The sequence below is a fragment of the Colletotrichum paranaense genome, assembly GCF_030867605.1.
Source record: "Colletotrichum paranaense strain IMI 384185 chromosome Unknown Scaffold_3.1, whole genome shotgun sequence".
NCBI classification, from domain to species: domain Eukaryota; kingdom Fungi; phylum Ascomycota; class Sordariomycetes; order Glomerellales; family Glomerellaceae; genus Colletotrichum; species Colletotrichum paranaense.
Window position 1 is genome coordinate 3,749,033 of NW_026848961.1, and position 16,863 is coordinate 3,765,895.

The 16,863-nt window shown below is 53.3% G+C and overlaps 6 protein-coding genes across 6 annotated transcripts; 5 read left to right on the top strand and 1 right to left on the bottom strand.

The window, feature by feature from the left end:
* Positions 1 to 758: 758 nt before the first annotated feature.
* Positions 759 to 1,244, bottom strand: CPAR01_04841 (uncharacterized protein; the record flags this gene model as incomplete). The annotated part of the gene is made up of 1 exon (XM_060489121.1): positions 759 to 1,244. One exon carries the CDS (start codon positions 1,242 to 1,244, stop codon positions 759 to 761), a length of 486 nt encoding a protein of 161 aa, XP_060353327.1.
* A 1,114-nt stretch (positions 1,245 to 2,358) lies between these two features.
* On the top strand, positions 2,359 to 3,084 carry CPAR01_04842 (cholera enterotoxin subunit A2; the record flags this gene model as incomplete). Its single annotated transcript, XM_060489122.1, has 1 exon — positions 2,359 to 3,084. The coding sequence occupies one exon, from the start codon at positions 2,359 to 2,361 to the stop codon at positions 3,082 to 3,084; it is 726 nt and encodes a 241-aa protein (XP_060353328.1).
* A 1,386-nt stretch (positions 3,085 to 4,470) lies between these two features.
* CPAR01_04843 (uncharacterized protein) lies at positions 4,471 to 5,874 on the top strand (the record flags this gene model as incomplete). The annotated part of the gene is made up of 1 exon (XM_060489123.1): positions 4,471 to 5,874. The coding sequence occupies one exon, from the start codon at positions 4,471 to 4,473 to the stop codon at positions 5,872 to 5,874; it is 1,404 nt and encodes a 467-aa protein (XP_060353329.1).
* Positions 5,875 to 6,588: 714 nt separating this feature from the next.
* CPAR01_04844 (dynamin family protein) lies at positions 6,589 to 9,232 on the top strand (the record flags this gene model as incomplete). Its single annotated transcript, XM_060489124.1, has 7 exons — positions 6,589 to 6,702; positions 6,761 to 7,015; positions 7,144 to 7,267; positions 7,320 to 7,343; positions 7,403 to 7,475; positions 7,532 to 8,480; positions 8,537 to 9,232. 7 exons carry the CDS (start codon positions 6,589 to 6,591, stop codon positions 9,230 to 9,232), a joined length of 2,235 nt encoding a protein of 744 aa, XP_060353330.1.
* A 1,847-nt stretch (positions 9,233 to 11,079) lies between these two features.
* On the top strand, positions 11,080 to 12,690 carry CPAR01_04845 (histidine acid phosphatase; the record flags this gene model as incomplete). The annotated part of the gene is made up of 2 exons (XM_060489125.1): positions 11,080 to 11,303; positions 11,382 to 12,690. 2 exons carry the CDS (start codon positions 11,080 to 11,082, stop codon positions 12,688 to 12,690), a joined length of 1,533 nt encoding a protein of 510 aa, XP_060353331.1.
* A 2,310-nt stretch (positions 12,691 to 15,000) lies between these two features.
* On the top strand, positions 15,001 to 15,794 carry CPAR01_04846 (uncharacterized protein; the record flags this gene model as incomplete). Its single annotated transcript, XM_060489126.1, has 2 exons — positions 15,001 to 15,105; positions 15,189 to 15,794. The coding sequence occupies 2 exons, from the start codon at positions 15,001 to 15,003 to the stop codon at positions 15,792 to 15,794; spliced, it is 711 nt and encodes a 236-aa protein (XP_060353332.1).
* Between the last annotated feature and the right edge of the window lie 1,069 nt (positions 15,795 to 16,863).

Below are 16,863 nucleotides of genomic sequence, written 5' to 3' on the forward strand. Positions count from 1 at the left end.
TGTAAAAGAAAGTGATGATGAGATAGTGACTGTGATAGTGAGAGACTGTAAGATGCAGTGTGAGCTGTGTGATGAGGGAGCTTTTGACCGAGTGACGGCGGCAATCTTGTCAATACTTATACTCTTCAAATGAAGGCATCTCGACCATATACATCTTGGCATCACCGCATCAAGTCGTGTAAGTCATTTGCGAATCCGACAATGCCCCCAAAATAACACTCTGTTTTGAGTTGAGTGAGATTACATCTCAGAGTCCTGAACCGAGATCTCCGACCTCCGAGTCACTTGTTCACTGCCTCAGTCAAAAAAAAGAAAGTAAACTACAGTTTTGGATATTTCGTCGTCGTTCACCGAGTCAAGCAAAGGCTTGGGGGAGCCTCGAGAGGCGCAAAAGTCAAATTGATTATAGTATTTGAGTTGAGAAGGATTACTGAACAACCAGTTTGAATAGCGTAAGGCACCCTCGCCCGCAAAATAGATTCCGCATAATGCATCACCCGCCAGACGCAAGCCGCGGAGTCGGGGTTTTACCCCACTATTTAATAACGGACGGAAGACGGACTTTTTAGATACTCGGCGATGATGGAACGTGCTTGGATCCATAGGTAGGGCAGTGAGGGTGCACGATCGGGGGCCAAAAAATGATTAGAAGAGTTGTACGTGTAAGAAAACCCTCCTTAATTCATAGCCTAGTTGCGAGAGAAGATGCCGTGCCAAGATCTCATCACCTAATACTCATGCGTTCCAATCTAATAGACTCAAGGCGCCTGCTCTAATTTACAACCCAGCACCCGACGAAAAATCATAGTCACCATGTCTCTGGCCTCCTGCTCGCCGACCTGTACAGGACCGTCACCCTGATCCCACATAATCTCCGTAATTTCCGCCCCGACGTCAGCCCCCTCTCCCGCCGCGTCCGCGGGTCCGGGCCCATCCGAAACTGCTCGGGTCGATGCCCTGATCTGAAACCGCTCGTGGCCGGTCCAACTCCGGTACACATGGACCACCATCGTGCCCTGCGCATCTGGCCCGTCCGAACGACTCATCCAGCGATCGTCCATCGACGTCGGCTGGTAGCCGAGGAGGAGCTTGGCGGCGTCTGTTCCTGAGATACATAGGTGCCAGGCCGCCGTGGCGGGATTGCCGATGGGATGCAGGTCGCCCCAGTTGGAGCCGGTGACGCGTTTGGATGTTGACTCGCTGGGCGGCGGAGGGGAGGAAATGGAAGTTGAAGCGTTGCCCATGATGAAGAGGTAGAGTTGAGAGAGAAAGATAGGATACGCCGGGTACGTTCTGGATGGATTGGTGGATTGAAGGAAATTGGGATCGTGCAATGGAGTTACTTGATTTTGTATCGATGTGATGTGTAAGTTTGGAGCTATTTGGAATGGGGATATTATAAAGATGAACGTGTATTGGACCCAGTCTTTGTCTGCTGTTCGGCCCGATGCATACGAGGTCTTTGTAAGTTGGCGATCCCAGCATCAGCCTCAGGAGGTTTCTGAGATTTTTTTATTTGGGCATTTAAGACTCCATCTGGGATGGACATGCGCAGCCTTAAACCCTATTTTGTCTTTGTACGGGTCATTCGGGCTTCATCGAAGACCTGGACAATATCAGATGAATTATCGGGGTCTTGGCAGTGTACCACGAACAGTATGTGATCGCCACATTGTCAAGGTTGGCTTGCCATGACACTCGGAGGTCATTGTTCGAGAAGGGAGTTGTTCCTTTGTTCTCCCAGCAGTACCCGAAGCTATCTCCTCCCTCGACTTGGGTCTTGCCATTATAGATTATATTGTTCATTCTCCAACTTTATCGGGATGGACAAGTGCGGTTTTACAAATCACTCCGATTCCGTCTCATAACCGACTCCGGCTCCGTCGGTTTCGGATTCCATCGCCCGCAGCAGAGTACAAGCTGACAACCAATAAGAGTAGTCTTGGCAAAGATGTAAAGAGTATTGTAAGAATACGAATACCCGTAAAGCCTCTGAACTCTTTGTATACAACCAATCTATTTGTTTTTTCATGCGTCTGCATTCATACTAGACTGGTCTCGACATGACTCTCCAAAGTTGAAGTCATCGTGTAATTGTCAGCCGTTCCACGCGAAACAGCACTTCATTGAACGCCTTGCGGAAATACCGGATTCCGCGACCTGTATCTACTAGATTTCTTGTCAAGCGGGGTTGACTTATAAGATCAAGACTCAAGATATAAACCAGTCAAAATCCGTAGTCATGTCCAGATCGGAATCAGTACAGATCCAGTCCTCTGACCTGACACTCTCTTACAATACAATCGTTTGAACAACAATTTCACATTCTTTTGAACCGTCTCCCCTTACCATTAAACAATGGCTAGACAACAACCTCTTATGCTTGGGCTGACGCTCATTGCTTTCTGGGCCTTCCTCTGCAACGGTCTCGACCTCTACCGCGCAGATTCGAGAAACTATGCCACCATCCAGGCCTCCAAGGGCTTCTTGCCAAAGGGTCAGTCCACCTTTGGCGTCGCCGCCCCAGACACCAGCCTGTGGAACCACGTCAAAGGAGCCCCCAGCGGCGCCAGCAAGGACGAGGACGGCTACGTGTCCACGACCTCGGACCCCAAGCTGGCCGAGTCCTGGGTCAGCCGATTCCTGGGCGGCAACGGCTTCATCTACCGCATCCACTCGGCTCCCAACATGATTGACTGCCAGGCCACCCTCCAAAAGTACAACCCGTACCCCGAAGAGGCCGAGTTCGCCGCCCTCGGAGGCATCAAGGACAACCAGATCATCGGCTGGACCCCCGTCCGCGGCGGCGTCAAGGGCAAGGAGGAGCTGAACCCCTTTTACCAGGGCAACATCTACAGCAACATGGGCACCGGCGGCGCGCAGTACAAGCTCGCCGCATTCCCGCCCAACCACCAGGCCTGGGGCGAGGCCCCTTGGTCGCAGTTCGCTTCGTGCACGCGCAGACGTTCCGCCAGGGACCTCTTCCGGATCGAGAAGCGCGCTTGCTCCGCGTCCAAGAGCAACGTCGACTACGCCAAGGAGTACCTCGAGTACGTCGAGGCCGTCTGCCCTGGCTGCCAGTAGTGTCATCAGTCACTATGATAGAATCTCTCGGTTGGCTCAAAGCACGAAATCGACTTGGAATTGGAAATGGATATATTCATCGTCTGCTTCTGGCCAATACTTTCTGGACTTTCTGGACAACAAGACTTCCTTGATTCTTAGATATTGATTTACTATCTGTATAACCCTTAGACAGCTTGTCACGCAAAGAATGTTATTAGACTAAATAGGCGACATGTCTTGACAATTCAAAATACAGAGAATATGCTTCCCCAAGTCGGTACGAACATTTTCCCATCCAGGAACTGTCTTCTGGCAGCATATGCCCTAAACAGTGTAAGTCTGAAACAATTGTAGTTTTGTAGTCGTCTGGCAACAGCAAGAGTAAGTAAGACTAGTGCAACATATGACTTGGTTGTAGTTTCTTAGCACATGCTACTGTTCATTCCCTGCTGCCATATGTAAAATTCGTGAACTTGAAGTGTTGCACGGGAATTGGAATTGAGTTGACAGAACTAAAACATGAATCATGAGGTCAAGTGATTCAAAACGCCGAATACTTAGAAATAAGAGTATAGCCTGAATGGCTTAGTGAACAAAGCTCTCAGTAGGTCACAATGCTAGCAAGCTTTCATCGTCACTTAGGATTCCACTTTTCAAGAAAAGCTCATGCCTCTGTCTGCATGGTGGTCCTGCGATCCGGTCTGTGTTTTTGATGCTAGACTGTGATCAAGAGTACCTAGTCGACTATCATCGCCTTTTCTTTCTTCCTCATAGTTGGTGCTTCGACTTGAAGTTCTCTTGTATGTGGTTCCCAACGGTTATGCGGCTAAGAAGCTCCACTCAAGGGATCTACAATGCAGTAGCAAAAATGCGCAAGCAAAAGCTTTAACAAGAAACTTGAGAGCAGTCAACTCCCTATTACGTACCGAATTGACAGCTCAGTCTGTTCGCTAAAAAAAAGAACTATACCCAAACCATTAAGCGATACATTAGTGAAATTGCCCATCGAGTAGTTGCCGAAGCCTTTGCCGGGGGGCCATGACTCACTTGCGAATAGAAGCGAAGAGCTGTGGGGCTCTGCAATGTCTCAACCTTTCAACCCGTTTTTGATGTCGAACACGTCAGACTAGCGAAGGGCGCATCTTGAAATATTTCAAGCATACGGATGGTTTCCTAAATTCAATGGTATTTGTTAATCTGCTTTTTTGTTTTCGCTGCCAATTGGCTCTTCTTAGTATTTTAGTCGCGATCATCGTCTGAGAGAGTCCCTAGTTGGTCAACTCTCTCCAAGTGTCGACTCAACCCCCGCCCTCCTTCTTTAGACAACAATGGCGTCGAATAAGGACGAGTCAATATCAAACAACCGTTTGGAAGCTGGTCCTCCGGAACAGAAAGACACACAATATGATCATAGCAAAGGGTAGGCTAAAGGTCATTGCTCCCTGTTGCGATCACCACACCAATCCCACCCTGATTCGAAGACATAGGCTGACCTCACCTAGCCGTTATATCAGCGTTGTTCTTGTTGCCTTCATGATAAGTTTCATGACGGGTGGCCTGCAGTTCGGCTTCGGCATCTATCAGGCGCACTACGAGACGATGGCTCTACAGGACAACACCCCATTCACCGGCGCCACAGCCGCCCGGCTCGACCTCATCGGAACCCTCGCGATCTCAATGATGACCATCTGCGCACCTGTTGTTGTGGCATGGTCGAAAACGATTGGCCCTCAGAAGGTCATGTGCGCCGGTGGTCTGCTTGTCGGAGTGGCCAACGTCCTGGCAAGCTTCGGTCGGGAGCTGTGGCATTACCAGATTACGCAGGGGTTCCTGATGGGAGTGGGATCTTGCCTCTCATTCGTCCCGTCAATGGTCGTCGTCCCGACTTGGTTCGACAAGCACAGAGCGCTGGCCATGGGTATCGTCTCTGCGGGCAGCGGCGTTGGCGGTCTAGTTTGGGCCCCGGTGCTCGTGGCATGTATTGAGAAGTTGGGCTACAAAAACACTCTTCGCATGACTGGTGCCCTCGGTGCTGCGGTTGTATGCGCAGGTGGAGCAGTTCTCACCTGGGAACCTGTAATGGCGGCCAAGATACGTCATGAGAACGCGACGACATCTAGGCTCAAGAAGATGTTCAAGGTCCCGCTGCCTCCATTGAAGACTGTCACGCAACGCAAGTTCATTGCGCAAAGTCTCAGCATGTTCTGCCAGAGCGCGGCTTACTACACACCCGCATTTTTCTTTGCGTCATACGCCAAGACCTTGGGATATTCTGACAGCGATGGTGCCAACCTGACTGCCGTCAACAACGCCTGCAACGCTGTGGGAAAGATTGCCATTGGGCTCGTGGCAGACCGCATCGGAAGACTCAACGCGTTATTTCTCACAACTGTGATCTGTGCCGCCGTTACTCTCGGGCTATGGGTTCCTAGCATAGCCATAGGAATGGGCCATGAGTCCGTGGCGAGGTCGCTACTCGTCAGCTTTACAGTCCTGTACGGCATTTTCGCGAGCGCATACGTCAGCCTGTTCCCACCGGCTCTGGTTGAGCTGTTCGGTATGGAGTTGATGCCGCAGATTACGGGGATCATGTACATGATCATGGGAGTTGCTTCCATGATTGGAACGCCAGTGGCTGGTGCCCTGGTCAGAGGGCACGGTGAGATCAAGGAATCGGGTGACTACATGGGGATGGGTGTCATGGTGGGCACTTTAATGGCTGCAGCAGCCATCTTTGTGGCTTGGATGAGATTAGAGGCGACTGCAGATCGCGCTCAAGGGGGAAGGAAATGGGTTTGGAAACTGTAGGCATTGATGACTTGAGAATGGTGACGGTGCGGCTTTGAGCAGATACTCCTTTAATTGAAAGGCGCTTGTCTCCTCATGACGGGAGTTACTCACTTATCCAAAAGCAAGAACGTTGTTCAATGGAATCAGAGGACCTCATGGCATGGTCCAAGACAATGAAAGCAGCCTTTAGCTTGTCGCGTGACTGTGTTCAACTATCCTGATTCCTGGTAAGCAGAACATCAATCAAGGATTACACTCACATGTCTAGACTCCATACCCTTGAGCTTCAACCTCAGTGGACCCTCACTCACGTTGACGGAAAGCGTTTGTAGCCGAGTTGCTCCACCGCTAGGAATATTACCCGTACATAGTATCTCTCAGGCAGCCATGTCGGAATATTCTTAGGCGAGCTGAGCAGATACCCGTGGAGCCTAATTGTGGACGGCTTTGCACTTTCACAGTCATTCATAGAGCTTTTATCTTCTGACGCCTGCGTTTGTTCCCAGCCGCTTGAGCTATGCCTCAGGCAGTTCCCTTTTTGCGAAGCAGCTTGTGGAAGATATTGTGCGACGCTGGTGGAAGACAAACGCAGTAGGAACATCTTACAAAATCTTTCCTGGTCTCCAGAAACTTCCTCTCCTTCTTCCCCTCATACAACGTCTTCATTCTCAAGCTTCACGGAAAAACTCCTGACATCATCGCTGACCGCCATATTCCTCCCATTCCGACGCCATGAGACCTGCTCATTCCAAGACGCAGGCCATTGGCTTAGGAAACCGAAACCTCTTGGACAAGATAGACAAGTTGAGAGAACTTGGAATTTCCAGGCAGATCGCCCTCCCTCAGGTACCTGATCTTATGATTCTGATGACGCCTCATGCTGACATATGCCGCACGCCAACAGCTCGTCGTCGTCGGAGACCAGTCCTCTGGAAAGTCCAGCGTTCTCGAGAGTCTCACTGGATACTATTTCCCCCGATCGGTCGGACTCTGCACACGTCATGCTACCGAGATCGTCTGTCGTCGAGAACATACACCCAGCATCGTCGTTACCATCCAGCCTGACGATGCCACCTCGGAGAGAGCCGACCTTGCTAGGTCGTTCCGACGTGAGCTGAAGGACCTCAAGGGCCAGACGTTTGCGGATGTTCTCCGCGAGGTATGTTGCTTGTCTATCTCATTATTTGCTCTTCAATTCATCTTTGGTCCATTGTGTAGACTTCTTGCGTCGTCTTCTCTATCTACAGGCTCCAAGTCATAGCCGAGTTTAGCTAACCGTTACCATAGGCTGCCGGTGTGATGGGTTTGAAGAGTGCCGAGAACTCCGAGGGTGCTGCCTTCAGCAAGGATGTTCTTCGCGTTGAGATTTGCGGCCCCGATGAGGAGCACTTGACAATCATTGACGTTCCTGGTAAGACCAATCAACATTGCTTATGGCGCCCACAGCTGACATGCGTCGCAAGGCATCTTTGAGAATGCTCAAGATGGTATGAGATTACCTGTGCTGTCTCTCGCCTTTATTCTTCTTCTCTAACCTCGTGCCCAGGCGTTTCGACAGCCAGAGACGTCGCTTTGGTCAAGTCTATGGTGAAAGATTACATCAAGGATTCCAGAACCATGTGAGCCCCCTTCTCGTCTTCCCAGGTCTATATGATTGATAACACGAATCACCTAGCATACTTGCAGTCATCCCTTGCAACGTCGATGTCGCGACTCAGACTATTCTGACCTATGCCGCTGAAGCTGATCCCGAGGGCAAGCGCACTCTGGGTGTCCTCACCAAGCCTGATCTTGTAAGCGAGAACGCCACCCGAGAAGCAGCGATGGACCTCGTCCGAGGTAAGAGACGAGATATTCAGTTGGGCTACTACGTCGTCAAGAACCGAGGCGCCGACGACGCTTCCTCTAGCAAAGAGGATCGTGATGCAGACGAGAAGACGTTCTTTTCTGAAGAGCCCTGGTCCCGACTCGATAAGTCCCGCTTGGGAATCCCAGCGTTGCGCGTACGGCTGCGTGAACTGCTCATGGACCGGACCAAAAGCGAGTTCCCAAAGGTCAGACGTGAGATCAATGAGCGCCTTGCCGAGGCGAAGACCAAGCTCAAGGACCTCGGACAGCCCCGAAGCACCGCCGATGAGCAGCGAGCCTACCTCGGCAAGATTGTGAGTCGCTTCACCGAGTTGAAGAACTTTGGTATGGATGCATACTACACTGGCGATCCCGTCTTCGACAAGCGTTCAGAACTCCGCCTCGCCACTCGAATTCGCGAAATGAATACGGCTTTCTCTTCCATGTTCTTCAAGAAAGCGCACACTCGCGATTTCGATGACCTTGTTGAGAAAAAGTCGGATGACACGGAAGGCTCTCGATCCGAGGATGATGATGACTATGGCGACTCTCCACCCAAGGACTCTTCAGACGACGACGAAGATGACAGCAGCGAGGATGAGGATGCTACAAGAGATGATCTCTACAGAATCGCATTTCCAGTGCCATCTGATGAGTACGGTGAACTCGATGCAATTCTGTCGGACCCTTGCAGATGCCCTGCGCCTCTAAAAGACAGCATTCTGAAGCATCTCGAGCAGCTGTATCTTAGGTCCCGTGGCTTTGAGATGGGCACTGTAAGTAATCACTGACATCTAGTTGTCCCATGCGTAATAAACTAACAGATCAATAGTTCGGCAGTCACATGTTGCCCACAGCCTTCAAGGAGCAATCCAAGAAATGGGAGTCCATCACCTTGGGGCATGTCAGCAACGCCATTCTCGTTGTTCACCACTTCATCCACGGTGTGGTCAAAGAGTCTTGCAATGATGAGCAGGTCTTTGACGCGCTCTGGTCCTCAATCCTAGAGAATCTGATTGGCAGATATCAGGTGGCAATGGATCAGGCGAAGTTGTTGATCCATGTGGAGAGGGAGGGTCGCTCCATCACCTATAATCCTGCCTTTGACAGAGCTCTGAACAAGATCAAGGCTGCGAGATCTGCCAAGAAATTCGAAAACCTCAAAGTCTCCCTAAATCTCGAATACGCACCGGCCGATTATGTCCGATACGAAGACTTGAAGAAGCAAGTCACCCACGAGAAGGGCACCAGTGCGACGAGTTGTGTTATCCATGATGTCTTGCAGAGCTATTACGAGGTTGCGAGTGCCCGCTTCTCGGATATGATCTGTGCTCAGGTCGTCGATTACTTCCTTCTCGGCGCGGAGGACGGCCCTCTCAATGTTCTCTCTGCAAACCGTGTCTTTAAGATGACGGCCGAGCAGTTGGAGATGGTCGCGGGCGAAGACGCTCTGAGCAAGTCTGCTCGTGAGATCTTGAAGAACGACATCATGCTCTTAGAGCAGGGAAGAAAGGTTCTCCGCACTTGAAAGCAGGGTATTAGGTTGAGTGTGGGGCTGAAGCTGGATTCGTTCTGCTTCCTTAAGAGACTCATCTTCATGTCGGGTAGTTGGCTGCTGGGAAGGACCCGTAGGTAGTTCTGGTATAGACTGCCATCACAGTAATCTCGGCTTGTCTCTTCTGCTGTCCCTGTACTTTCATGGTTGAGTTTAACCTGAAGCCTACTGTCGTAATGTCTGTCAACTGAACTGATGTCAGGCCTACAGACGAGATCGTATTCCCAGTCAGGGAGATAAGTATCAGCGTAAAATGTCAAGACGTTGTGAGCAAATAAGGATGGCGCTCATGAGACGACGTGTTGAACCCCACCTCAGGCTGATGAGCTGTATTTCATCGTAGCATTGATGCAGTGTATGAGTAAGGATGATTGGATGTCACTGTATCAGGCGGGCTGATCCGTCATCGACTTACTCGTCATACCTGGTGTCGATCAACGAGCTCGCTCTCGTTTCTTGAGAGGTCGGTTGAAACATGTCGAAGTTGGGACAAGCTGCATACGTAGGTAATCAAACATCCCGACGTTGGGCAGTTGAAGCATATGGGTCTTGCACGAATCATCCCAGCTTTCAGATTTCACGTGGTCAGCATCGTCGGCATGTGGGTTGCGAACGACACTCTGTCCCGAGCTGTATGGATTGTGCTTTTGCTCTGGGACCGGGTCACTCAATCATATCAGATTATCAATCAGTTGATTCAGACTGAGGCCCCCGGCGAATTTGTGCCTCCTATGTTCTCATAGAGGCTCGGTCCCTGATCTTAGCTGTGAGTTAACCTTACTGGGAATAGACAAGTCAACCTGGAAGGTCGTAACACCGAGTCAATACCAAACACGTATTATTCATTCAACCACCATTTCATCCACCTCTTTCGGCCCCTCTAGCTCGGGGTGGCCCCTCTCTCCCTGTCGATAAGATGCGGCGAGTAAGACAACCTGAAAGCCCTCAAGGAAAGGGAAGGGATCCGCCGTGCGGTATTTTGGGGGTGGAGCTGGCAGGGAAGAGAAGCTCGACAAGGAGGAGATCAAAAAAAAGCTTATGGAAGCTTGTTCCAATTCCAACGTCGCAACGACCCACGTGACTGCGCTACGATCCTGCGAGCCAGTGACAGGAGGGCCAAGAGGGGCAGTGGCACCGCTGTGGCCCGCTCCACGTTTGGGGCTAATGTCCGCCCGACATGCCGCACCCGAGAGGAGCACGCCGTGGCCCCGACTGGGCAGTGTTGAAACGTTCTCTCTTCGCTTAAGCCAGCACAGCAAACGCAATCCCGTACCTTATTCCTCATGCTTTTTTGGCATACAACGTGGGCAACGGAGAAACGCCCAGCCAGCTCAGCCAGCTGTAGTACTCCGTACTGCACCCGCAGACATACCGCAGACATAAAGCAGAGGTCCAGTCTGATATACCAAGGTTCCCACGGACCATTTCCCCTGAAAGAAAACCAGGAGCGGACATCTGCCGTTGTTTCCAAACTACCTTCTTGCATACAACGGGACCAGTCAACCAGGCCACACGAGACGAAAGCACATCCCTTTCGACAGCTCCTCATTTACCCGTACCTTGCAGATACCTCACATCGACATCACATCCCCATACCACTCACCCAGACCAGACCCCTGGAACCTGGGAAAGAGAGGGGGAGGAACAAGGGTGTGTAGTGTTGCAGCGGGCGGACCCTTTTCGCCGTTACATACGCAAGCACGCAGGCTCACTCATTGACCCGCGGAACCACTTGGCGGACCTTGGATCCCTTTTCCTCAGTCTTTTGTCTCCTGCCAGGCTAGGCTGGTCTACCTGTCTGCCGCCGCGCAACTGCCGCGATGGGTCGACTCGCCGACGTCGCTACGTCGGCCTACGAGTCCGTGAGGGGCCTGCTGATGGGCAAGGCATATAAATACAACGCCATCCCTGACGAGGAGGGGGAGAGGGATGAAGTCGATGAGTATCGTGAGAGCCACGCTCCAGACCCAAAACGTCGACTTTGCTACCTCACAATCGCCGCCATGGCTTTTGCTATCTTCCTCTCATTAGCCTTGGGCTTCAGGTAGGTTTTGTCTGATCTAAACGATTCGCATGAATCCGCCACATATCAAAGACTTCCCGAAACTGACACCACAAACAGTCTTGTCAGCGGCCAGGCACCGCGCAACGGGCTCGAGTCCATCTCGCAGTTCTGGGGCCAGTACTCGCCCTTCTTCCCCGTGCCGTCCGACATCGACACCGCCACCCCGCAGGGCTGCGAGGTCACCTTCGCGCAGGTCCTCTCCCGGCACGGCGCCCGGGACCCCACCGCCGGCAAGACGGCCACCTACAAGGCGCTCGTCGACCGCATCCACGCCAACGTCACAAACTACGGCAAGGGCTTCGAGTTCATCAAGACGTACCAGTACACCCTCGGCGCCGACGAGCTCACCCCCTTTGGCCAGCGCGAGCTCGTCGACTCGGGCGAGGCGTTTTACAAGCGCTACCAGCCCCTCGCGGCCGCCAACGACATCTTCATCCGCGCCTCGGGCCAGAACCGCGTCGTCGAGTCCGGGCTGAACTGGACCGAGGGCTTCTTCGGCGCCAAGCTCGCCGACGGCCACAGCGGTCCGGACGGCGGCATCGTCAGCCTCATCACAATCATCCCTGAGGAGAAGGGCGTCAACAACACCCTGGACCACGGCCTCTGCACCGCCTTCGAGGACGGCGCCTTCTCCAAGGTCGGCGACGAGGCGCAGGTGCCCTGGCGCGAGGCCTTTACGCCGGCCATCACGACCCGCCTCAATGAGAATCTGCCTGGCGCGAACCTCACGGCCGAGGACACCATCGCCTTCATGCAGCTGTGTCCCTTCAACACCGTCGTCAACGGCACGCAGTCGCCGTTCTGCGACCTCTTCACGTTGGAAGAGTGGAAGGACCTAGAATACTACGAGACGCTGGGCAAATACTACGGCTTCAACGCGGGCAACCCCCTCGGCCCGACCCAGGGCGTCGGCTTCACCAACGAGCTCCTCGCGCGGCTGACGGGCCAGCCTGTAGTGGACCGCACGTCGACCAACGCGACGCTGGACGCCGACCCGGCCACGTTCCCGCTCGACAAGAAGCTGTACGCGGACTTCAGCCACGACAACGACATGATGGCGATTTACGGCACGCTGGGCCTGTACAACGAGACGGCGGCGCTGTCCAAGACGAACCGGACGTCGGTGGCGGAGACCAAGGGGTTCACGGCCAGTTGGACGGTGCCGTTCGCCGCGCGCATGTACGTGGAGAAGATGAAGTGCGGCGGAGGTTCGGACGAGGAGTTGGTCCGGATTCTGGTGAATGATCGGGTGGTTCCGCTCGTCGGGTGCGGCGCGGACGGGCTTGGGCGGTGCAAGCTCGGGGCGTTTGTGGATAGTATGGGGTTTGCCAAGAGCGGAGGGCTCTGGGACCAGTGTTTTGTGTGATTTTGTTTGATTTAATACCCAGGAGTGTAAGGTACCTTAGACGAAGGTAGACTTTGCATTGCATTACAGTACGGAGTAGCAGATGGCGGATGAATTCTACAAGGAACGCATTTCTTAGTTCACTTTGAAGGTCACGACCTCTTGGTACCAAGGTAGATTGAGGGTTGTCAAAAAAGCTTGGGATCAAAACGTGCCGAGTGTCAGTGTCAAGTAAAGTGTCGGGCTTAGGGTGGTGGCACCAAAGTTTCAGTTGACAGGGGCGCCTCAGGGTCCCGGCCCCCGGGTCCGGGTCCGGGCCTGGCAGATGGTGCGGCGGGAACGTTCGTGTTCTTTGGGTACGTGAGAGCTCGAGCCATCTGGTGGTAAAGTCGCTATCGCAGTAGAAAGTCCCATCCTCTTCATCCGTACGGGAGACTGAAGATGCAAAAATCAAAGCAAAACGAGGAAGACTTCCTGTCGAGGGGGTCTTGTACAGCCTCAGCTAAAAGGTAACCGCCTGGCTCATCCGTCCACGTTGCAGCATCTCCCTCCAAGAGCCAGACAGTACCCTTTTGCCTGGATAAAGGCAAAATTACAGTAGGTGGCATCTGCGATAAGGACTCGGCCGGAGAGATATTTTGCTGTCTCAGCTACCTAAATGCAAGGGGGTAATGGTCGCGTCCAGATACAGCCTGCGCTATGAATAGCGCCGGGGGGTCGCACGAATGCCACGTTTGGATCTCGAATTTGGCGCCAGCAAGGAAAAAGCAGGGGTTTTTCTGTATCCGCAAAGCTGGTTTCGTTCCCGGCAGCTCTCCAAAGGAACGTCATTGGATCCTCGCCTGTGGTTCAATGGCATGCAGCACCTCCAACTCCTGCGTTCAGCAGCAGGTGCGTAAACTTGAGGTCTCCGACTACTGCTGTTTATATGTGTAAGGTATGCATGGGTCAAACGTCGACTCGCGGGCCCTCAAGTTGCCTTTGTTGGAAAAAGGTCCCTGCGAAGTGTGTTGGATGGAATGAGTGCACGCATCCTGGCACTCAGCCCGCGCGCAGTCTCTCCTTGCGTTGCCCTGTCTAAGAAACGAACCTCGAGGTAACCAAGTTGGAGGAATCAAGGTATAGATGATTGGGCAGCAACAGCAGCCCTCGAATGGCGTTAGGCAATCTACCTGAAGAGGGCCCCAAGCTGCCGGGTTTTCTTAGATTTGCGAGCAGCAAGGTAAAGTGGAGGATGAGCTAGAGATTGCCCTGATCATTGGAGATGGAGATGGAGAGGGAAGAATGGAGAGGGAAGAATGGAGAGGGAAGAATGGAGACTGTGATGCGGGTGCGGGCGGGACGCTGACGGAGCCCGCGGAGCTAAAGAGGATTGGGGGCCGTAGGTACCGCGCGAGGGCCGCTTTCATTGGCAGGTGTGCCATTGGAAGCTGCAACCATGAGCAAGTTGGGTGCACCTTCTTCATCCTTGTGCGCCAACTTTGTTGCATTTTCGTACGGAAAACGGAGTACCTAAGATACACTAAGGTAGATAGGTAGCTGCCTTGCATTTGTCCTGCCCCAATCCTCCACCAAGGAAACAAGCCGCTCTGCCGAATTAGCTCAGGCAAGGTCGACCATTGTTGGAGTTGGTCATTCTTGCCAGGCTACTACCGAGTACCTTGGAGTATCCGTACGCTACCTTACCTTCAGGTAAAGCTGAAAGCTTGGGGGCTACCTACTGCTTTGCTGACCTCACCTGCCTGGTCTTGCGCGACACCTGCACCTGCACCACCACCGGACCACACTGCGCACGCTGCCTCATCAAACAAGGTTTCGCCGGGCCTGGTTTGTCTGCTTTCCTCTCAATCCACCTTCACCTCACCTCATCTCATCATACTTTTGCTGCGAAGGTTACCGGGACTTTCCACTCTACCGTCTCTTTCACTCTCTTCCCCCTCTCTACTTGCCCTGTATCGTCTGCTTTCTACCCATCCTCTCCCGGACCGGGTTCTCACTCAGCAAAGTACCCGATCTACGTCTTTGTTTCCCAACGGGCGTCCGTGTCCGTGTCGCACACACAGCCCAGAACCAAAGCTTCCCGCGACCAAACGAACAGGCGGCTCAGCGAAACACACCAATCACCAACACCACCACTGCTAACGGTTGGTCCATCTCACACGTCAGCCTTCCCATGAGCCGGACCTCCATCATTCGTCGCCCGCCTTCAACCAACATCACCTACTCTTCCATTGCCGTTGCCGAATCGACGTCTTGCTGGTGAGAAACGCTGCAGTTTCCCCCGCAACGCCAAGCGCACTTTCCTTGCATCGTCGCAATTGAATCGCAACCATGGTGTCAGCCGCTGGAGGTATCGTCATCGCCATCCTGGTCCTCGCCATTGTTGGCGGTGCCGGCTGGGTCATCTTCACCCAACTGCGCGCCCGGAGACTAGGTGTACGTAACAAGGCTCTCCCATTTCCTAGCATCCTATTCCCATCATGCTCTGTCTCGCGACTAACCTGCGTTGCACAAAATAGCTTCCACCCCCATCCCTCTCTTCCTACATACCTTTCCGAAAATCCGATCCGCCGCCGTCATACGGACCCCCGCGCCCTGCGCCGAGCGGCATCGCCGGCTGGATCAACGACAAGATCACCTCCTTCAAGAACCGCAACAACCGCTCTGCCGCCGGAGCCTACGAGCAGCCCTCGGGCGGTGCTGGTGCACCGCGCCGGGGCTTCGGACCGCTCGATCCGGATGAGGCGTGGGATGCGCGCGTGGGCCATGAGGCCGAGACCTACGGTCCTTATGGAAACTACGAGGAGCAGGAGCTGGGGTACCGCGGCGGCGGCCACAACGACAACAGCTACAGCATGAACCTTGCCTCGACTCCCAACCCCCACGATGAGCCGGCGCGGGGCCGCAGCCTCAGCCGGGATGACGACGGCGGTCTAGGTGTCCACAAGGCTGGCGGCAGAAATCCGTTCGAGGACGACGCTGAGCCGAGCAACATCAGCTTGCGCGGCGTCAGCCCCCGGCCGATTGTCGATACGGGTGCGCCGCAACAGCAGCAGCAACAACAGAAAAAGGACAGCGGCGAGAGCCCGACAGAACGGAGGTCGATCTTCCGGGAGAACGTATGATACGGTAGCGCAGGCTCGGAAACCCGATTGTGAAATTTCCCGTCAATGAGACCGCAAAGCACAAAGATGAGAAACTAGACAAGAGTTTTTAAAGAAGCAGCGGAGGGAAGTTGAAGATGAAGTTGAAGAGGGCAAATTGTCTGTTTTCTTCGGGAGGGCAACGCGTAACGAGCATCCGTACGGAAAGCGGGCCGGGAAAGTGGGAGGAACTGGGTCTCCGGGACATGTCACGATTGGGAAATGGGCAAGATATGGTTGTCTTGTGAGAATTCAAAGGCGTTTGGGCTCTGCTTTATAACCTCTATTCTCCATGTTTTCTCGCCTGATTCCATCTTTTTTGGCGCGGTAGAATATATGAACAGGTTGAACCGCCAGGGAAAAACCCTCCCAATGTGTACTACTAACCTTTGGGGGAAGAGAAAAGTTAGCATGCCCGTTTCCCGGTATCCCGCCGGAGCCGTCGGCCAAGAAATTTGATGGAAAAACCTCCGGGGGAAATGATGAGTCGACCGGGTCTCCACCAGTTGATTAGGTGACGACTTTACGAGACATGACCGATACTGAGAAATCCCTCATATATGGTAAGGTCAGGTAAAGCGTGGATGGCCTGCGCGTATTATGTCGGTCGTTCATCTAATGGGAGCCCCCCGGCCGCATACTCCGTCGGCGAAGCGCCATTGTCCCCCGCTGCGGTACATCCGCTCCTCGCTTACCGGCGCAGTGTCCCGCCGAGAAAGCCCGGTCGGTGGGAGACCGCCTTCCGAGCTCTATGGGAGCCGGAGTGGGTCGGGAATATCGGTGACCACTCAGCTCAGGTGATATAAGGTATTTTGGTACCGTACGGAGTACCTGGGTGCGCTCCAATCGCGCCGAGCTGAAGAACACATGGGAGTGGGCAGAGAGTGAGATCCGCCCGCTCTCCCCACAGTGAACCGTTGGAACTTGGACCAACTTTTTGTGACCTCATTCCTGTCTTTCCCCTCCAAACCACCCCGCCATTCATTCCGATTTACCCCCTCCTCCCATCTTCTGCCCCTCCAAAAAAAGACCTCCCCATTTGGAGCTTGCT